At 39.5% G+C, this 22,845-nt stretch overlaps 2 protein-coding genes across 5 annotated transcripts in view; one reads left to right on the forward strand and one right to left on the reverse strand.

Moving 5' to 3' along the window:
• EIF2AK2 (eukaryotic translation initiation factor 2 alpha kinase 2) overlaps nucleotides 1-5,042 on the forward strand; it is a 34,240-nt gene extending 29,198 nt beyond the window's left edge. For all 3 annotated transcript variants that reach the window (XM_036872478.1, XM_036872475.1, XM_036872476.1), the window contains 3 exons: nucleotides 1,022-1,126; nucleotides 2,189-2,242; nucleotides 2,321-5,042. In XM_036872478.1, coding sequence (XP_036728373.1) covers nucleotides 1,022-1,126; nucleotides 2,189-2,242; nucleotides 2,321-2,443 — 282 coding nt within the window. In that variant the 3' untranslated portion in view covers nucleotides 2,444-5,042. The remainder of the gene's footprint in view (nucleotides 1-1,021; nucleotides 1,127-2,188; nucleotides 2,243-2,320) is intronic.
• Nucleotides 5,043-11,247: 6,205 nt separating this feature from the next.
• Nucleotides 11,248-22,843, reverse strand: GPATCH11 (G-patch domain containing 11). Of its 2 annotated transcripts, XM_036872758.1 has the most exons (9): nucleotides 22,696-22,841; nucleotides 18,668-18,739; nucleotides 17,510-17,736; nucleotides 16,643-16,684; nucleotides 15,742-15,862; nucleotides 15,530-15,620; nucleotides 13,395-13,511; nucleotides 12,403-12,484; nucleotides 11,248-11,692 (listed from the first exon to the last, which is right to left on the reverse strand). In XM_036872758.1, exons 2-9 carry the CDS (start codon nucleotides 18,724-18,726, stop codon nucleotides 11,637-11,639), a joined length of 795 nt encoding a protein of 264 aa, XP_036728653.1. In that variant the 5' UTR covers nucleotides 18,727-18,739; nucleotides 22,696-22,841; the 3' UTR covers nucleotides 11,248-11,636. The 2 variants fall into 2 exon arrangements, with proteins under 2 accessions (XP_036728653.1, XP_036728654.1); XM_036872759.1 differs by lacking the exon at nucleotides 17,510-17,736 and having other exon boundaries at nucleotides 22,696-22,843.
• Nucleotides 22,844-22,845: the final 2 nt, after the last annotated feature.

Here is a 22,845-nt window from a genome sequence, read left to right on the forward strand (position 1 = left end):
TGAAACCTACAAGCCTATGAAAATGTAGAACATTTTCCTCACCCTAGAGTATTCCCTTAGACCCCTTTCCAGTCAGTCACTCCTCTCCACTGCCCAGAGGCAACCAATGCTCTGATTTCTATCACCATAGATTAGTTTTCCCTGTTCTTGAGCTTCATAAGAATGGAATCATATAGTATGTTCTCTTTTGTATTTGATTATTTCACTCAAAGTAACGTCTGTTGGAGAACCTCTAGTTGTTGCTCATATCAGCAGATTATTCTTTTTTGTGGCTGAATACTATTCTTTTTTTTTAAAAGTTTTGGGTTTATTTATTTATTTATCTATTTATTTATGGCTGTGTTGGGTCTTCGTTTCTGTGCGAGGGCTTTCTCTAGTTGCGGCGAGCGGGGGCCACTCTTCATAGTGGTGCGCGGGCCTCTCACCATCGCGGCCTCTCTTGTTGCGGAGCACAGGCTCCAGACGCGCAGGCTCAGTAATTGTGGCTCACGGGCCCAGTTGCTCCGCGGCATGTGGGATCCTCCCAGACCAGGGCTCGAACCCGTGTCCCCTGCATTGGCAGGCAGATTCTCAACCACTGCGCCACCAGGGAAGCCTTGAATACTATTCTGTTGTATGAATATACTGCAATTTGTTCATCCATTCTTCTGTTGATGGACATTTGGATTGCTTCCAGTTGTGGAATATTATGAATAAATCTGCTATGAACATTTGCATACAGCTGATTTACTGGGCACAATTTTAACTGCTTCACCTGCTCGTCTCATCTAACCCCGCAGTTAAACTATGAGGTTAAAACTACTGTTATCTCCATTTTATGGTTGAGATTATTCCCACATTGATGGTGATTCAACTATTTAGTGACAGAGATTTGAACCTGGGCAGTCAGACTCCACACATCTTGCTAATAAACATACATTGTTGTGTGATACATTTTGGTCAGGTAACTTTTTTGGCTTTAGAAGGCATGGATGTTTATATCAGATGAGTCACAAATGTAAATATACTTTGGTTTCTTCAGATTTCTTCTGTGAAAGACTATGGAAATGAAGTGGACATCTTTGCTTTGGGGCTAATTCTTGCAGAACTTCTTCACATATGTTCCACTTTGTCAGAAACAGTGAAGGTAAATAATCTCACAGAAAGAATTAAGCAACAAATATTATTGGCCGTCATGTCCAAAGTGCTGCTGCAGACAGTTATTGCCTTCACGTGAGGATGGGCTGGAGCATGTTAGTGCTGACTGCAAATGAAATATGAATTTTTATCCCTTTCATGTTTGGGCAACCAATACTTTTTGTTAAAGACCAAAAACTTTGGTCTTCTTTGGAAGGTGTGTACATCTCATAAAACTGTAGCTGTTTCTTCCTAATTGAGTCACTCTGTAAAATTGTTTTGATTGCCTGCTTTGCATAAGACCCTGTGCTATGTGCTCCAAGGGTTATGAAAATAAATAAGCCTTGTCCTCAAGGAGCTTATATTCTAGGAGGAAAGGTAACATAAAACAATGCTGTAAATGTTTTAGGAGAAGGCATGAAGTCTAATGGAAACAGCTAGGAGGGAGTTCTTGCCAGCTGTAGGGATTTAGGTTTCATGGAGACATTTAAATTGAGCTCTGAGGGACTGGTTGACTTCTAATAGTCCAAATTGGAAAGAAGGCCATGTGGAGACAGGAATGTGAAAAGTGTGTTTGGGAATAGCTGGCCGGTGTCATTTTTATTGGAGTATATAAGTCAAGGAAGTAATGGTTGATGGTACTGGAAAGATATATTGGGGCTAAATTAAGGCAAGAATATGGACTTTCTTGTGGAGGCAGCAGGGAGCCACTGAAGCCTGCAGGCAACTGGATATCCTAGTCTGAAGCTCAGTAAAAGGAACTCACCTGGATTCGACAGCCTTCTCTGTAAAACAGGGATAATGAAAATACCTATTGCATGGGGTTCCAAAAAGGATGAAGGGAGATAATTCATATGGTGCTCTTAACACTTCAGCATGCTGTAATGTTCAGGATGGTTATAACATGGGGTGGGTGGAGGAGAGGATTCCTGCTTGCTTCTTGGCTAAAGAGATTTTCCAAAGATCTAGAAATATCCCAGATTTAGGGTATCCCCAGCTTTAGTGCTTCCTAAGTTTGTTTTTTTCTCCAAAGTGAATAATTTCCTAATGAATATATATGTTTAATTTTTAGCTTTTTAAAGATCTAAGGGATGGCATCTTCTCAGATGTATTTGACAACAAAGAAGTAAGCACTTACAAATAATTGGAATTTTATTTATTGCAATGTTTTATTTCCTAGTATTGACTCTTACTATCATTACAGAAAAATCTTCTACAGAAATTACTCTCAAATAATCCCAAGAAACGACCTAACACATTGGAAATACTGAAGACTTTGAAGGAGTGGAATAATATTACAGAGAAAAAGAAACGAAATACATGTTAGATAATTAAAAAGTATCCTTCTTCTGATACTCCATTTTCCTATAACTGTCTAAAGTCCGCTTGGGAATATTAACGGTATTTATCTTCTATTTTCCTCTCTCTCTTAATTTTTTGCCACATTTGCAGAAAGGTTTGCATTTTTTCTTACTTCAAAAACATTCTTACATTTGCCTTCCCCTCGCTCATCTCCTTATTATGAAGATGGGGGAAAAAAATCCCTCAAATTTTCTTTTTAATACCAATTAGTGAATCAATTAATGAATGACTATTTATTAAATGCCTACTGTTTCTAGGCCAAAAAGATATAAGATCTATCTCTGTCCAAAATAGCTAACAATCCAGCTGGAGAAATATGGTAACCATGAAAAGATAAGTATAATCACTTTGGAAAGCAATTTGGTATCATCTAGCAAAGTTAAATGTATATTGCCATTCCTGAAAAGCCATCAATTCCATTGCTACATACATGTGCACAGGAATGTTCATAGAAATGCCGTTTATTATAGTCAAAGGAACAGGAAACAACGCTAATGTGCACCAGAAGAAGAATGGATACATAGATTGTATTCACACACTGGAATACTATATAGTGTTCTATAGTGAAAATGAAGGAATTACAGCTAAATGCACTAACATGCCACATCTCTCAGGAACATAATATTAAGCAAACAAAGCAGATTGCAGAAAACACTGTATAAAGTTCAAGAACATGCTAAGTGAAATGTGTGCTTAGGTATTCAAACAAATGTGGTAAAACAATAAAGGGGAGAAAAGGATTGAGAACTATTATTAGATTCTGATAGTGATTGTCTCTGAGGAGGGATGGGAGTGATGTGATTGGAGAAACGGACTTCCGAGGTAACAGTTAACTTTCTTTTCTTACACTGGCTGTTGAGTCCACTAGTGTTTACTGCATAATTATTCTATTTCTCTTAAATACATTTTGTACCTATTATAACAGACACTTTAAAGAGATGATAACTATGCTGTAAGACAGTAGCTGAGCATAGAAAACAATCAGTCTGGAGGGGTGAGATCACTGTATGCTGAGGAACCATGGCACAGGGCTTAGAAGTGACACTCCAGTGAGACTTCCAAGTATGTGAAGGATTTAGATGAATAGAGAGGAGAACATTTGGGCAGTATGGGCAAGGGGCATGGCATGCGTTCTGGAAAAGATAGATTTGAGGAACATTGGGTATACTAGTCTGTTTCCCTGAATTGCTGTAGGGAATGCCGGAAAATAATATGAGCTGTATCTTGGAAGAACCTGAGGGTAACTTTAAGCTTTATAGCATCCAGCTACCATTCTAGAATTGTCGTATAATTTTACAATTTTTAAAATGAGCCAAATTTAGGCTTAGCAGAAAAATCATAGTAATAGATAATACTTTTGTGAAGGCTTATAGCAATTTCTAAAAAGTGTTACTAAAAGCATTTAATATGGTCTTCAACTCCCATGCAGTATTTGATTAAGGCAAGGTTCATCAATGGCTACTAAACTTATTGGTTGGGTTGAAAAGGCGTTGGGAAACAGGAGCCTCAAAAGGATTTAAATATAGTCCCACAGATGATATTACAAAGGGGAAAATGTATCTTTAAAATGGAAAGATCTTGTCACCACAATAATAAAGTAATTAAATTTAGCATCACCGAAAGTGGAAGAACCTAATATCATGATGCTCCTGATGTGATGTAAGAATTATACACTATCACCTATTTAGTTTTCTTGCCCAAAGTGTTTAACTGGAATTTAATCATGAGGAAATGATTAGACAAATCCTGAAAGAAGTCATTCGATAAGGTAATTAACTTGGATTTCTCAAAAAGTCAGTATCATGAAAAAAAAAAGTAGGGGAATTCTTCTAAATACAAAGAGACTAGAGACATATAATGACCAAATGCAATGACCAAATGCAATGCTTGAATCTTGACTGTATACTTGATATAAAAACAAAGAAAAACCCAGAAAATAGCTATAAAAGACATTTTTCAGGTAGTTGAGAACATTTGAATATAAACTGCATATTAAATGACATTATAGAATAATTGATAATTTTCTTAAATGTGATAATGATATTATGGTCATGCCGGAAAATGTCTTATTCCTAGGCAATGCATGCAGAAATACTTAGGGGTGAAGTGGCATGACATATGCAACTTCCAAATGTTCAGCAAAAATCAATGTGTACATATATATATAGAAAGAGAGAGAGAGAGGAAATGTGGCAAAATGTTAACAATTGAAAAATTGGTAAATCTAGGTGGACAATATAGAAGTGTTTCTTGTATAATTCTCGGAGATTTTCTGTAGGTTTGAAATTTTTCTGGGTGGAGAGAGATCTTTTTTAAGAAACTGATATTATCTGAATTTGATGAATAAGGCTAAACTCAAAAGAAAAACCAATGAATGTGGCAAATTAGTGTGAATGTGGCCTTATTTTTACCTTCTTTCGTTTTTTAAATTTAAGTATAGTTGATTTGCAATATTATATTAGTTTCAAGTGTACAACATAGTGATTGAATACTTTTATATATCCTTCTCTCACTTTAATATTTCTACTACTATGAAGTAAATAAAGCATCCCTTGACACTTTTATTTATTTGAGTATATATTTTCTCAGCCTCAAAACTATAGTAAATAAAAAGTATCCTCAGGCTTCCCTGGTGGCGCAGTGGTTAAGAATCCACCTGCCAATTCAGGGGACACGGGTTCAAGCCCTGGTCTGGGAAGATCCCACATGCCGTGGAGCAAGTAAGCCCGTGCACCACAACTACTGAGCCTGTGCTCTAGAGCCTGTGAGCCACAACTACTGAGCCCATGTGCCACAACTACTGAAGCCCACGCACCTAGAGCCCATGCTCCTCAACAAGAGAAGCCACCACAATGAGAAGCCCACGCACCGCAATGAAGAGTAGCCCCCCCTCGCTGCAACTAGAAAAAGCCTGCACACAGCAACAAAGACCCAACACGGCCAAAATTAAATAAATTTAAAAAAAGTACCCTCTTATCAGAGGAGGAGAGGGGCAAAGGCCAGGGACCTTATTTGGTAATTAAAACATACATACATGCAGAGATTTTGAAGAGCTATTGTGACCCAGCTGCTTCACTAGAAACAGAACTTCTAGGAAATTTTTATTACTAACCACACATATATTTTTTATTAAATGTGCACATATTTAACATAAGTACATATATATGTAACATACTCAGAGCATGTATGTTATTTGTGTTAGGTATATTTAGTATAAATACACATATACATATATAAGTGTGTGTTTGTGTGTATGGCCAGCTATATAATTTGTGGGACCCAGTGCAAAATGAAAATGTGAGGCCCTTTGTTCAAAAATTAACATGGGGCCTTACGCAACCACACAGGTTGCGTGTCTATGAAGTCAGACTTGCGTGTACATACACATGTGTATACACACATATATACGTACATGCACACGTATGTATGAAATGTTTAGGAGTCTAAAAGCAAGCTTTTCCCAGATTCCATCATCCAGTGTACCTACCTGAGAGAGAAACTCATAGCATCTATTTCCCACTTCAAGTTCAGCATAACTTGAGGTTCTTGGCATGCTAACTTTTTCATTATGAATATGGAATAATTTCAATATTATTCATATTTTTAATGTTTTTATGTTAAAACATACACAAAAGCAGAGACTAGAATAATGAAACTCTATGTACTCATTACCCAGCTTCAACAGCTATCAATATTCTGTCTTACCTGTTTCATTTACCCCTTCCTTTTAAAAAATGTCTTTTGCTGGAGGATTTTAAATATCAGGCATTGTATCATTTCACTTGTAAATACTTAAAGATGTATTTCTAACAGATTAGATCTTTTAACTTTTAACCAAACCACGATATCATTGTCACTCAACAAAATTAATAAGGTTTTCTTAACTATCATGTAATAATCAGCCTGTATTGAGTTTTCCTATCTCAAAAATGTCTTTCTATAGATTGTTTAAATCAGGATCCAACATTTCATTTAGTTGGTATGTCTCTTTTACTCTATAACATTCACCTCGTTTTTAATTTCTTTCCTCTTGCCATTTATTTGAGGAAGGAATAGGTCATATATCCTACAGAATTTCCTTCACTTAGGATTTGGCTGATGGTATTCCCATGGTGTCTAGTTAGATCTAGAAACTTGATTTGATTCTGTTCTGAAATTTTTTTCTGAGAATACTCCCTAGGTGATACTATATACCTTCTTTTGCTTCACTCCAGGAGGAGCATGTCTGGTTGTTCTGCTTTCGGTGATTTTAAGTTTGGTCAGTGGTTTGTGGTGGTGTCATCTACTACTATCAATCAATCTTCCTTGTCAGCCTTTCACCTAATGGTGTTAGCAGCCATTGATGATTATTGCCTGGATCCATTATTTCATTAGGGGTTGCAAAATGTGATTTTCGGATTCTGTCAAACCTCTCGCATTTATCATCTGTGATTCTTCTATGAAGAACTTTCCCTAAAGTTGAATGGGACAGATGGGATAAATATTTATTAATTTTTAGAATGAAGTGGCATCCCAGCAACCTCCAAAGGTGACAAAGTTTTTTTTTTTTTAGGCAGGAGTGTGATCCAACCTATACTTTGAAAGTGTTTAGACTGGGTTGGAGCAGGAAAAGACTATATTTGAAAGGTCAGAAGTCCGAGAGGCTAAGAGGGCCTGAACAATGGGAGGGGACAGAACCAAGAGGAGCTGGCAACTAATTGGATGTGAGGATTTAGGGAAACGTAAGCATCAGAGATTACCTCTAGCTTGGTTGGATGGTGAGTGCCAGGAGTATGATGCCATTAAAGAAGGTACAAATCTCAATCAAATTAACCCCGTCAGAGAGCCATGCATATTTCAGAGATATTTTATCTCACGCTGTTATCTATCACACAGTTTTTAGTTAGAATTTAAGCCAATAGTGGGGCCGCTTTTCACGTGTCAACATGGTGAGGGGGAGCACATTTGCGAGGTAAAACACTAGATCTCATTTGGAGATGCCAAGTTTGAGGTACTGCCATACGCAGGGGAGGGTGTAGAACAGACTCTAGGAAATGCAGGAGAGGAACCTGAGAGAAAGGATGAACTGGAATCATACACAGAAGAGACGTGTATGTTATCTGGAAGTAAGCGCTGATGCTTAACTTTGAATCCAAGGGATTGCCCAGGGAGAGATTACATAGAGGAGAGGGCTCAGAAACAAAAGCACAGCAGAGCCCTCCATTTAGATATTTACTCTTTATATCTAAATGTCAATCCACTCCCTAATGTCTGTGATTCTACGTCTGTGACCGTGAGCTATCCCAGTCACGACATGTCTTCAGGATGGTCACAGATGCAGGGACTACAGTTGATAGATGTACAGAGGCCCCCCTATTGGCTTACACTCTGACTAAAAACCGTGTAATGGGTAAAACTCTGAGGCAAATCAAATATCTCTCAAATATGTGTGGCTCTTGAGGGGTCAGTTTGATTGAGACCTGTATTAGTTTCCTAGGGCTGCTGTAACCAATGACCACAAAATTGATGACTGAAAATGACACATTTTTATTCTCTTACAGTTCAGGAGGCCTGAAGTCTGAAATGGGTTTCACTGGGCTCAAGTCAAAGTGTTGGCAGGGCCGCACTCCTCTGGGGGCTCCCATTCTGCATCCCACGTTCAGCATTACCTGAATAGGCCCCAGCCACACAGGTCTGCTCAGGGTCACCTCAATAGGCTTTTGTGCTCAATGGCTCTCGGCTACGGTTTCTACCTGAAATTCCCTTCAATCTTTCTTTAAATAACAGCTTTATTGAGACACAATTCACATACCATAAAATTCACCCCATTTAAAGTATACAGTTCACTGGTGTTTAGTATATTCAGAGTTGTGCAACCATCACCACAATCAATTTTAAAACATTTTTGTCACCCCAAAAAGAAACCCTGTACCCATTAGCAGCCATTCCTCATCTTCCTCCAACTCTAGGCAACCACTAATCTACTTTCTATCTCCATAGACTTGCCTATTCTGGACATTTTGTTTAAATGGAATCATACAGTATGTGGTCTTTTTCACTTAGTATGTTTTCATCTGTGGTATAGCATGGATGGAAATTCCTTTCCCTTTTATTGCCAAATGATATTCAATTATATGGATATATCACATTTAATTCACCTATTCATCAGCTGATGGACATTTGGGTTTCTACTTTCTGGCTAGTATGAATAATGTTGCAATGAATATTGGTGTTATGAGTTTTATCTGGACATGTTTCCATTTCTCTTGGGTATAACTTAAGAGTGGAAATGCTGGGTCATATTGTAACTCCTTCCTCATAACTGCATATCAAAGTTATGTTCAAAGCCCAGATTCAGTGCTGCTACCATAGTGTTCTACCATCTCCCACTCGGAATGAAACTTCTCCCTAATACTTCAGTTATATAGTTCTTCAGTATTGTACCTACCAGTTTGCTTTGGAGCTCAGTTATTCCTGCCTGGGTGTCTCCCTCCTTGTAAATTTCTGGAACGCAGGGACAGGCTCTCTCATTTTGATTTGCCCCAAGGCAGCAAGTGTATTACCCTGCATTTAAGCAGGAACTCTATAAGTGCTTTTGAATTAGTAGGGAATAAAAGTGTTAAGAATTTCATATACCTGATCCTGAAAAATGTGTCTAATACTAAATAATAATAATGTTCACTGTAAGATTTCAACAATTAAATGTTGATAAATAACACTTAAAGTAAAGGTGGGCATGGTAAACCAATTTAGTATATTAAAGTCTATTTATTTTGAATTTTAAAAGCTCCAGTATTTTGGGTTTATACGTAGGAAAATGAAACATTTTAGAAATTCTAGATAGGACTCTGAAAATAAACATAGTACAATATAAACAAAAGTAAATGACAACAAGTAAATTTCTGGCCTCTGGCCTGGAAATGCAGACCACAACTCTGGTGGACTTATGGGTTCCATCAAGGTTATTCCTACATTCACAGAATATTTGTTCACAGACATATTCAAAATACTCTAGGCCACTGGGCAGTTTGCCCTACAGTCAGTAAGAGGAGAAAAGGAAGCCAGTTCCTAACTCCATTCTGGCTGAAATTATCCACATGGCGTTGGGTCTGTCCAAATGAATGTTGGTTTGTTGGCTGAAATGACAGGAAAGGATGTGACTATAATTCCAAGAAGATATACTTTATCTGTTAATACAATGTTATGATTTTTTAAATGAAAAAAGTAACTATCAAACAGTTTTATCCAAATATATAAGCTCCAATATTTTATATATGTATTTATATTCATAAAAATCATAATTCAGTTTCTAGATGAAGAATTGAGGCCCAGAAGTTAACTATGTTTTCAAGCTCTGCTGCATTTTATTTTTATTTATTTATTTGATTGCATGGGGTCTTAGTTGTGGCACACAGGCTCCTTAGTTGTGGCGTGTGAACTCTCAGTTGCGGCATGTGTGTGGTATCTAGTTCCCTGTCCAGGGCTCTAACCCAGGGCCCCTGCATTGGGAGCGTGGAGTCTTATCCACTGCGCCACCAGGAAGTCCCTCTGCTGCATTTTAGAATCAAGGGTAATGATACACAGGCCACAGTGACCAATTACATCAGAATCTCTGGAGGTGGGACCTTTGTATTATCATTTTTTTTAAAGCTCCCCAAGTTAGACTTGAGAACAAGTGAACTAGGTCACATTAGGTCAGAGGCTAATACAACTCATACTACTGATTATCTTAATTTGGGCAAGTGTAGGTTAGCTTCTGCTATGTTGTCAGGTATGCTGTTTATAATAAAAAGAAGAGGCTGATCTCTTGCTCAATGCTACTAAAAGGTGAGCTGTAAAACTGTACAGACGAGGTCATAACTTGATCCAAAGAACAGTCATGCTCTAGTTTAACCTAGAGCACTAGTTCTCATCCACAGGTGATAATCAGATACATTCTTAGAACTTTAAAATAGATAGATAATCCGGAAACTATCCTAGACTAGCTGAATCAAGTCACTCAGGGTGGCACCTGAGCTTGTGAACTTTAAAAAAGTTCATGATTTTGATGCCCAAACTTAGATGGAGCTCTCTAGAGGTGTGCCACATGGTATGTCTTTAGCTATATCTGGTTAAATTATAGGGAAGCAGAATTCAGCTTAAGACAGAAAAATAACTTTAAAAATGACTTAGAGCTACCCAGCAATGCAATGGTCCATTTTAAGGCAGTGAGCTCTCTGTGGCTGGAGGAATAAAGGCAGAGGTTGGATTACCACCTACTAGGAATGCTGTCAAAGGGATTAAGAAGTTGGATCACCTGATACTTAAGGTTACTCCCAATTATTGTTTCTTTAGCCAAAATGGGCAATTGTTCACTTATAATGGATATACACATTGCTATGAAAACTCACGATTTTACGGAATATCATAATTACTTTGTTTGTAAAACTGATTAGAATTAAGTACTATTAATGGAACCTTGCCTCTGACATTACTCTTATTGAGGGGAATACTTTTCCCCTCCTTCTCATGCTTGCATGGATGGAAGGGAACTTCTTCTTGCTCCTTGGAAGAGAGAAGCGTGGGAACAAGCTCTGTGAACCTGTATTCATTCCGTCTCAACAGAGAGGTGTCTCATCTGATGAGTGATTTTGGGAAAAGGAACTGAGCATGTATGGCCCCACCCCGAGGGGTTGGTTCTCTCACCTTGAAAGCTAATGGTCTCCTAATGCAAAGATGGGCTCTGTCCCTCCGAGGCAAGGTTGGCAGTTCTCTCTAACCAGGGAGATCTCGCAGGGAGCATGACTGGAGAACAAGTCAACTAGCTCTTTATTTCATCGATAATAAAGCTGATATTTTGATCTCCAACTCCCATGTCTTATTTCTCAGTTTGTTCCAAAGTGAAGAAGGGAATAAGAGAGTTGGTGTCCTTAAATCCCATAAATGTCACAAAAGAGTCATAAATTGTAATTGCCCATGTCTATAATAATTGTGTTCTGAAATGGCTTTCCATTATGTTTTTGAAGCCAGTGAACAATTATATTCTAAAGTACAAAGTACTTCTAATGTACAAAAACAATGAAACATATAAAGGCCCTCTTTCTTTACTGGTATCAAAAATTTGGAAATTCTAACTGCTCAACTGTCTATCTTTAGGAAACACTAACATTTGCCAAGCTTCTACTTTATTGAGAATAATCTTAGTCATGATCTGCAGAAGTTGGTCCTGGGCAATTTGAAGACAGGTCTTCTTTATCTGTAATTTATGTGAGGAAAAGGAACAATTAATACAAATTGCATAGTATACTATTCTAGAAAATTATTTCAACATGACATGTATTTTGTAGCTGTGTTTGCTTCTTACTCTGCTAAACAAACCAGGAAAAGATACAACAATAACCCAAAATTCTTCACCTCTCATGTACAAAGTCCTTAAATTCAAGTCAGCAAAGCTGACTTGGGCAAGTGTGTTACAAGGGAAAGCACTTGTGTCTGTTAAGACATTTGACACATTTTAAACCATTTCTTTCCTTACAATGAAAAAAAAAATGGAGTGGATTTCAACGTTCTGATTTTTATGGTTCAGGGACAGTATTCTACCTAAATACAAAAAAATTCGTTCTAAAAATTTACTATATTTTTCAGGTAGCTGAAGAGTCATGAAAAATAAAGCATGAAAAAAATTCAACATCCTCAAGTGATTAAAAACTCTATTTCTTTTGAAATAGAAGACTGAAAAGTTCCCTTCTGCACATTCAGTTTCTGAAAAGTTAAAAGCACCTTTAATCAACCCTCAATTATTTCTCTGTCCACTATTTCTTTAAAGCATTCATCCAACATGGCCATTTGGATGGAATAAAAAAATTTCCATTGTCTATGGGAAATGTGACTTTCATAAAAAATCAAAGCTAAAATCAAAGAGTGTTTGTATTCAATATTTTTAAAAAGTATAAAGTATCTTCTTACCTTCATAGGCTGTTCCACACCAAATACAATACAGATGTTCTTCTCTTAAATAACTAGTCAATATTTGTAATTTTTCCAGTACCTAGATATAGGATACAAGCATATTAATAGTTCACATTGAACAGAATCTTGGTTTTCGGGTCTCTTAGATCATGCTGAATTACCCTAAGGCCCTAAGTCTTCTACTACACGCTCAACCAGTTAGGAGAGGTGTCAAGGGCAGAATATATTAGAACATGTCCCAGTTTACCAGTTACCCTATTTTCACATCTGTCAGACACAACGGAGACCCCTTGTTAACATTTCAACAATAGAGCTTGGCTGGCTCTATTAGAATCAGCATCCTTTAAAGACCCCTTCTACTTTCAACAAATCTGGGTGAAACTGTCTCTCTCTACCACTAAAGTTCTCATCAATGGTCTCCCAGTTAAGTGGAACATATGGTTTTCAAATTGTGAACATCTCCTACTACTCTTTTATACAAAGTGACCACAGAAATGTGTATTCTTTTCTTGAATAATCTCTACTTCCTTTGAATTGTGTTTTTTTGCTTTGTTTTGTTTGTGGGTGGGGGAGGGAGGTACTCAGAATCACTTCCAGGAGTTCAGCAGGAAACAAGGTAGAAATTAACATAAGTTACATTTGCAGCTAATCCATCATCCAAACTAAAACTCAGGTGAGAGGGTAGACTGAAGCTAATGGGGAAAATTATATTAAGTTTTGCTTTGGGGTTCATGAAATAAACCTGTAATGCAGTGGTTCTCAAGGGGTGATTTTTTCCCCTCGGGGGAAAACGTAGTAATGTCTGAAGACATTTTCCGTTGTCACAAGGGGGAAGTGCAACGGACATCTGGTGGGTGGAGGCCACAGATGCTCCCAGATATCTCACAATGCACAGAACGGCCCCCCGACAACAAACAACTGCCCAGTTCAAAATGTTAATCGTGCCAAGGCTGAGACAGCCGGCTTACGGAACTGGTGCCAACACATACACTTAAGTCTTCACTCTTATAGTCATCTTCATCTTGTTCTTCTTCTTCCTCTTCCTCTTCTTCAGTTTCCTCTTCAAGCCTCAACCAGTACCATGCCTCCCTGGGAACCTGAATATTCTGAAAATGTAGAATTATTCCCAATTAAACATAGCTAAACATAACTCTATCACAAGTATGTTCCTGTCAACATGAATTCATTCTCTCAATTAAATATTTACTGAGTGCTGCTTTAAGAGTAAAGCACTATGAACTATGGGGATGCAAAACCCAGTTAGAATACTGCCTCCCAGTTGCTGACAATCTAGTAGGGAAAAGAAGCTATGGGTATAAGTAGCTTAATGGGTGTAAAATGATACACATCAGCGAAGAAATCTTAAGTATCACGACACATATTCAAAATAATGTGCTATGGAAATAGAGAAAAGAGAGATTGCTTCCAGCAATCTATTTACATATGAAGGAAATTTTACAAACATTCTTGAGACTTTTTTGTTTTAATTGAAGGAAACTTTTTTATTCTTTTTTTAAAAATTTATTTATTTTTTTGGCTGCATTGGGTCTTCGTTGCTGCAAGTGGGCTTTCTCTAGTTGTGGCGAGTGGGGGCTACTCTTCGTTGCGGTGCGAGGGCTTCTCACTGCGGTGGCTTCTCTTGTTGAGGAGCACGGGCTCTAGGCATGCGGGCTTCAGTAGTTGTGGCTCGCAGGCTCTAGAGCGCAGGCTTAGTAATTGTGGCGCACGGACTTAGTTGCTCCGCAGCATGTGGAATCTTCCTGGACCAGGGATTGAACCCATGTCCCCTGCAATGGCAGGCAGATTCTTAATCGTTGCACCACCAGGGAAGTCCCCATTTTTGGGACTTTATTTTATTTTATTTATTTATTTTTAAAATAAATTTATTAATTTTTTAATTTATTTATTTTTGGCTGCGTTGGGTCTTCGTTGCTGAGCGCGGTCTTTCTCTAGTTGTGGCAAGCAGGGCTACTCTTCATTGTGGTGCACGCGCTTCTCATTGCAGTGGCTTCTCTTGTTGAGGAGCACGGACTCTAGGCACACGGGCTTCAGTAGTTGTGGCACGTGGGCTCAGTAGTTGTGGCTCGCAGGCTGCAGAGCACAGGCTCAGTAGTTGCAGCGCACGGGCTTAGTTGCTCTGCGGCATGTGGGTCTTCCTAGACCATGGCTCGAACCCGTGTCCCCTGCATTGGCAGGTGGATTCTTAACCACTGTGCCACCAGGGAAGCCCCCCATTTTTATCTATCTATCTATCTATTTATTTATTTATTTATGGCTGTGTTGGGTCTTTGTTGCGGCGGGCGGGCTTTCTCTAGTTGCGGCGAGCGGGGCTACTCTTCATTGCGGTGCGCGGGCTTCTCATTGCAGTGGCTTCTCTTTGTTGCGGAGCACGGGCCCTAGAGCGCACGGGCTTCAGTAGTTGTAGCACACGGGCTCAGTAGTTGTGGCTCACGGGCTCTAGAGCACAGGCTCAGTAATTGTGGCGCACAGGCTTAGTTGCTCTGCGGCATGTGGGATCTTCCTGGACCAGGGCTCGAACCCGTGTCCCCTGCATTGGCAGGCGGATTCTTAACCACTGCACCACCAGGGAAGTCCGAAGCCCCCCATTTTTGAGACTTTAAATGAAGTTATTTTATTTTGATGGTAATTGAACCATCAAAATTAAAAAAATGAAATCAAATCAAAAATTGAATTTTAAGAACCATTCAAATCTGAAATAGATAGTAGTCTACCATGATTTTACTAGTTAGAGACACATACGGTATTGGATATGGACTGAAAATAGGCTATTCTGGTTAACCAAATATCCTGGTGAACAGAATTTCCACACATAATAGTCCTGAGTAATCAATATTCAAATAAGTGGAGAACAGTTAAGTGTAAAAATGGTATTTTACCCTTAGAGGATAATTCAGACTACTCAGGTTCCTGCAGTGAACAAGTCATTATTATGAGTATCAGTTATCATAGATCAATAGTGCATCTTAAATGAAAGCTTTAATGGGTAGATACACCAGGCTTGGAGTTCTCTCTTTCTCTCTCTCTTTTTAACAATAAAAATACACAGCAAATCACACTGGGTGCCAAAACACTTTACCAAACTGAAAGCAGGTAAAAGGCTTACCTTCTGAGTATCCAATTGTTGACAGGCTCTCTGGCTTCTTCTAAGATCTCCTTCTAGCTTCATTTCATCTTGCTTATTTTTAAGTCGCATTCTGATTCAAAGAAAAAAATAGTACATTAGAGGTCTGTGCTCTCTTTATCCATTTTATATGTCCAAGTACCAGAAAACATACCGCAATAAAGAAAAGGTGAAACTATAAACAGCTAAAATACCGAAACTGTTCTGCAGCTCTTTCTTCAACTTGTTTTTTCATGTGAATCTTTCTTCTATAGCTTTCCAATTTTTCCTCTGCTTTCCGTTTTAGTAATGCCTCATGACCAATGCCACTTTTTCCTGCTCAAACAGGACACACTGATGAGAAATGTACTGACTTTATATTTCAAAACATGACAACTTAAAATTTCTTTTTCTGGCCACACCTCGCGGCTTGTGGGATCTTAGTTCCCCAACCAGGGATTGAACCAGAGCCCTAGGCAGTCAAAGCGCCAAGTCCTAACAGTTGGACTGCCAGGGAATTCCCTAAATACTTACAGATTAAATGCAGTTCTAATTTGAGTACAACCACTCAAAATCATTTGATAAGAAGGACGGGAGAAAACACTAGAGATTTTTTTTTAACCCAAACACATAATTTGATTTTTACAAAGATCATTGGTCTGATCTAATAAGATGGTAATACTATACACATTTTTTCAAATTGGGAAAACAGTATCAACTTTCATACTTACATATAAATATGGTGAACAAATAAAGTATATATTTTTTTCTCTTTAATTTGTCCAAAGTATTAAGAAAAACATTTAATGGATACATCTGTCTCAGGATACTTTTAGGACACTCACTGGACAAAAATAGCTTAGTGCTTTTAATGGTTACAACACTTTTTCCCCTGTATTTTTATGATTAAAATTTTATTTTATACTGATTAAAACTTACTTTTATTTTTAGTTTAAAAGGTCTAGAAGTTTAACTAAGAAACATTTTACTGAGGGTGTCTTATGATAAGAACTGTAATAGTACCACCATAAAAAAGTATTTATTAAGTAAATATATGTGCTAAATTTAAGTGTAAGTTGTTATTACTGGTAAATAGCCTCAAAAATAATTACATACCTGTTTTGACATTGAGAGGAATTGGTTCAACAATACCATCTCCTAAAAAAAAAAAGAGAACAAAACACAAACTACTTTAGAAATTCTTCCTCAAACTACAGGTAGGTGCAGTATGCAACTTTATAATGTTCTATACTTATCCCCTTCAGTTTCAATGATACTCAGAACTGAAACTGAACATCAATACTCTACAATCAACTACCACCCTCGCCTTCAAATACTTAGTCCTCAATAAGGCTGATCCACAGCCTGCAACGCCACCTGAAGGTAGGAAGGATTTTAAGAAGTGAAAACACTGATATATATCCAGGAGGGTGGCAGCCACAAGAGAGAGCAAAGCCTTGCAAGGTGAAGGTCAAAGCAATGACAATAAAGGAGAGGAGAGGAGAAAAACAGCTTACAGAAGCTACTATACGTATATGGCCTCTATCTCTTAAGCAATCTCATTCCTAAAAGAGAGGTGAGAACTGGGCTTCTCCAGCTGAGTGGTCACTCAGGCAGCTGCCACAGGTACAGAGCAAGCAGGGCAGAGTCCTGCCATCATCTCCGATATTGCTTCACTGTCCTTTGGGCCACTGTACTTCTTAACCCTTCTCTTGTCACCATTCTTAGCTGCTGCCTCCATTGTAAGCCTCGTCCATCCCACTTGTTAGCGCCTTTGAGGCCGAGCTGGGCAGATAAGCAGCTCTTGATGGCACATGTCTAAGGTGGATGTGGGAAGATGGAAGTTCTCCATAAGCTTGCCAGCAACATAAGAGCCTAGGAAGCTTAAGTTGTTTCAATTTCTGTGTAGAGGGACAGAGATTAAAGAGTCATCACTGGTACTCATCAATAAATTACAGCTGTTTATTTCTGGCTGTGACTCACCACTTTTGCCGAGGGCCTGACCACTTTTATAGCCCATCTTCTGGAGCAAAGCAAACCCTTTGTTTTCACAGCCTAGTGCATTCTTCAATCCAATGTCACGTCTCTCTTGTTCTTCTTCTTTTAAACTCTTCTGCTTATTTTTCAAATTAGCTTCCTGTTGCTTTTCTTCTTTTCGACGGGCTTCTCGGATTTGCCTCAGCATTGGCAAGCCTGGTCTGATATCTTCTCTGAAGAATGAGGGAAAAGGTTATTTTGGACCAGTACATGAAAGTTTCTCATAGCTTTGCCACTTACTCACTTGACACTACTTAATATTTCAGTGCTACCTCTAGGAGCATCTTTGTTGTCACCACTGTTAGAACATAACCAGTGTCCTTTGAGAATGACTGTGTTAGTTAAAATAATGAAGGCTGGTACCATATTGTAAGAAACTAAAAGTACAGAGTTGAAGAAATTAGAAATAGTAGGTTCAGACTAATTTTTCTAAGAGGTTCGCTATAATAAAAAGCAAAGCTGGACAGCAGGTATTAAGAGGCAATGAGATGAAATGAAGTAAAACAGTAAATACCCTTGGAAGAGGGGAATAAAAAGAATCAAGGGCAGGAAAAAAACACCTAGCATTAAAAAGGAAGAAGAGATTTCTAGTATCTTTGTACTATAGACATGTAGGAAGTATTTCCATGAAGCAATAAGACTAAGTTCCAACCTCACCTTTAAAATCAGTGGCATTGCTTAGGGCTTCCCTGGTGGCGCAGTGGTTGGGAGTCCGCCTGCCAATGCGGGGGACACGGGTTTGAGCCCTGGTCCGGTTGGATCCCCCATGCCACAGAGCAACTGGGCCTGTGCACCACAGCTGCTGGGCCTGTGCTCTGGAGCTTGCATGCCACAACTACTGAAGCCCGCTCACCTGGAGCCCGTGCTCCGAAACGGGAGAGGCCACGGCAATGAGAGGCCCACAAACTGCGGCGAGTAGTGGCCCCTGCTTACTGCAGCTGGAAGGGGGCTGCGCAGCAGCGAAGACCCAACACAGCCAAAAATACATAAATAAAATAAATAAATTTATAAAAAAATAAAAATATATAAAATCAATGGCATTGCTGAAAAATCTCCATGTATGTCTTACACATATCATTTCATGGGGTGTGCACATTTACTTACTGAACATTAATGAAGGCATCAGACATATAGTCCTCTTCTTCTGCCATGTTCAGCTTCATATGGCAAAACCATCTACAAATCAAATAGGATAAAGTAACGGTTACTAATTTTCAGTTTACCAAAATGGAAATAAACCTGTATGCGTCCCCAGCCATGACCCTTCTCTAGAGCTCTACTCCATATTCAAGTGTCCTTTTGACATCCTTCTGGGTGGAGCTCTCAAACTCAACAATCCAAACAACTCATTCTCTTCCCCCTCCCAAGACCTCCTTCATCCCTGTATTTCCAAATTAACGTCACCACTATCTCCCCCTTCCTGACCTCTTATAAACCTCTGTCAACTCTTCCTCCGTATTATCCCCCATAGGCATTTTTTCCTATAGTTGTGACCACTGCTTTCGTTCAGGCATTTTTTTCTCACCTGAACTATTACAACTGCTTCCTAATTGGTCTCATTGCCTTTGGCCTCTCCTCCTCCAACCCATCCTCTAGAACCTCTCCAGAGTGGTTTTTTAAAAACATAAGTCAGGCCATGTTACTTGCCAGTTTCAAATCCTTCAGTAAACTTTACCCTGTGGGCAGTGGAGGAACCATCATTTTCACATGGTAGCCGGAGACATCCTTCATAATCTGACCTCTGACTCTCCTCTAGGACTCATTAGTCACGCCACATGGTCTCTCTCATTGCCCTCAGAACACACCACAGACAGTTCCCTCCTCCTAGGCCTAGACTACCCTCCTTCACAAAAGCCTGTCCTGACCACTTCAGGCCTCTCTCCATAGCACTTTATGTTCAAGCTGTTCATTTGTAACTTGATATAGTTAACACTTCACTTATGTGGAAACACTTTTGAGGACGGTTTCTATCCAAAATAGTTAAAATCACGTAATTATAAAGTACACTTCAAACTTTATCGTGTATATGAATTGCCCTGGGATCTTCTTAAAATGCAGAGTCTGATTCTGAGCTGGAGCTTGAGGTTCTGCACTTCTAACAGGCGCCCGGGTGCTGTCAATGCTGCTGGTCCAGTTGCTGGATACAAAAGCAGTCACTTGCTGCAGTGCACATATGCTGATTTGGCCTGCTCACCATCCTTCCCTTTGGAAACCCGGCCCTCTGCCCTCCTTGTGGTTCTAGTGGAGGGTGGCAATCTTAGTACCATACACTCTCTTGGGCACAAGATGGCCAGTTATAGTACCTTATGTCCTAGCAAAGGCGAGGGGATGACCTAAACAGGGCAAATAAGCATCTCTTTCCCTAATGATACAAATATATGGATTGCAGGGAAAAGAAGCTCTCTTTGTTGGGGTTTCTAAACTGGAAGTATGTGAAGCTGGGCTGTGGATGGCCATCTTCTTGGCCATTCGAAGAGATCCTGTTCTGCAGAATGAAGCCAGAGAGAGACAGGCCTAAAGGCAATGAGTCTCCAACCCTAGTTTCCAAGGCCCTGATTCCTGCAGCTCTTTCTTTAATACTATGACCTACCATTCTTCCCAGCTACATAGGCTGATAAGTTTCCTCATTATTTAAGCTTGTTTAAACAGGAGTTCTGTCAACTGTAACCAAGAGTCTGGACAATTACATTGGATGAAAACAGTATTACTGTACTGGTTTTTATATTTTTAATGTATATCTTCCCAACTAGGCTGTAAACCAAAAAGATAAGTCCCCTGTATACCCACTGCCTACCACTGTGTCCCAAACATCATAAATCCTCAGTGTTTAGCTATGATGAGGATAAGAAGGGTCTTTAATTATATTTCTGATTTTGTAGTAACGGAATACTTTTTTCCTGTGTCGCCATGTCTTATTTTTTTTAAATCTTCTTGTAAATCTATCAATACAGAAAACTGCATAAAATAAATGTGTAGCTTAGTGCATTTTTATGAGGCAAACACTCTTGTAACCATGTGGTAGCCTCCAAGATGGCCCCCAGTGATTTTTACCTCTTGGTTTTCAACATCCTTCCACAGTGAACGGGTTGACTTATGTAACCAACAGGATATTGTAGAAATGGTGGAGTGTGACTTCTTGGTCATAAAAGACACTACAGCTCTTAGATCACTCTAACTCTGAAGTTAGTTAGATCACTCCCTCTGAAGGAAGTCAGCTGTTATGCAGTAAGGATATTTAAGCAGATCTATGGAAGTGTCCACACAGGAGGAACTGAGGCCTCCTGTTGACAACCAGCACAAACTTGGGAGTGACATGAGTGAGTCACCTTGGAAATGGATCCTCCAGCCCCAGTCAAGCCTTCAGATGCTCACTGTGGGCTGGCATCTTCCTTACAACTTCTTTTTTTAATTTTAATTTTTTGATTATTTATTTATTATTTTTTGGCCGCGTGGTGCGGCATGTGGGAGCTTAGTTCCGCTCACTGTGGGCTGGCATCTTCCTTACAACTTCTTTTTTTAATTTTAATTTTTTGATTATTTATTTATTATTTTTTGGCCGCGTGGTGCGGCATGTGGGAGCTTAGTTCCCCGAGCAGGGATCGAACCCACGCCCCCTGCACTGGAAGCACGGAGTCTTAACCACTGGACTACCAGGGAAGTCCCCATTACAACTTCTTAAATTCCAAGCTAAGTCAAACCACTAACAAACTCCTGACCCACAGAAACTGTGAGATAATAAATGATTATAGTTATTTCAAGCTGCTAAACTTTAGAATAATTTGTTCTACAGCAAAAGATAATAGAAATCATCACCCATATCAGCAGACAGAACCTTGTCAGCCACCCAGAAGCCCTCCCTGTCCCCTACCCTATCGCACCCCTTACAGTCACTTCCTTTTCCTTATGGTTTCATCATCCACACATGCATCCTTAAACATTACAGCTTAGTTTTGCCTAATTTTCCTTTTACTATAATACAATAAGCTAAAAGTATGTAAGATTATATCCAGCACTTGTGGTAATTCACCGTCTCTAAATCTCAGATTCTTCATTTGTAATAATAGTATTTTTATACATAATGATCTAGCACCTACCGAGTGTATCAAACATTTTTATCCCATTTAATTACCATTAACAACTCTGTAAGGTATGGACAGTTAGTCCTGCTTTAATTAAGACTCAGTATGGCTAAATGACTTGCTCAACACCACAAAAAATCCAGGTCTCAGAGCTCATTTACTGCAAATAGGATTCTATTATTTTTAAGGGACCTATTTAGCTCTAAAGTGCTATGCAGAGGGGTTACAGGTTTTTTAAACCCCCTTTTTATGGGTACAATATACTTTAGCATCATCTGTTCCCATAAGGATAAGGATAAACTTCACAAGGCGATAATCCTGGCAGAATGACGGTGGCTTGGATCACAGTGACAGCAGTGTAAGTGGTGAGAAATGATCGGATTCTGGGTATATTCTGAAGATAGAGGTAACGGGATTTGCTGCTGGATTGGCGGTGGTGTGGGAAAGATCGATGTCAAGCATTACTTCAAGGCTTTTGGTCTGAATACCTGGAAGAATGGAGTTACCATTTTTTGAGAGCGGTTAGACTGTAGCATCAGGTTTTGTTTTTGTTTTGTTTTTTGGCAGATAGTGGGCAGGGAGGTGGCAATAAGAGTGCTGCTTCATATATCTTCCCTCTTGTTTTTGTGGCGCGTGGGCTCAGTAGTTGTGGCTCGCGGGCTCTAGGGCACAGGCTGAGTAACATATGTATATGTATAACTGATTCACTTTGTTATAAAGCAGAAACTAACACACCATTGTAAAGCAATTATACTCCAAAAAAAAAGAAAAGAGTGCTGCTTCACATGTACTGAGAGTCCCATTACACATCCAAGTGGAGAGATGGACTAAGTAGTTGGATGTACAGTAGAAAGGTGACAAGAAGCGCGTCAGACCCAAACACTCCTCTCAGGGGCCGCAGATCCCTTCCCTCTCGCGGCCCTCCCAGGTGCAAGCGTGCCACAGACGCGACCACTCACGGGTGGGAACATTGGTGATGGTGTGACCGGTAGTCACAGCCAGTGCACAGATCACCGCCCTTCATCATTCCACCAGGCGCCCACAGCTCCTTACCTGGCAGCTCTACTCTCCCCAGACCAGCTCGCGAAAGCTAGCGCTGCGCAGACGCTCACCAACCTGCGCCGGACCTCTGGGCCTTCGCTTCCACCAGAGTTTCCGCGGCCAGGGTCAATTGGAAACCGGAGGCAGGCGGGGCCAGGCGGA

Source organism: Balaenoptera musculus, chromosome 13 (assembly GCF_009873245.2).
Source record: "Balaenoptera musculus isolate JJ_BM4_2016_0621 chromosome 13, mBalMus1.pri.v3, whole genome shotgun sequence".
In the NCBI taxonomy this organism is placed as follows: Eukaryota; Metazoa; Chordata; class Mammalia; order Artiodactyla; family Balaenopteridae; genus Balaenoptera; species Balaenoptera musculus.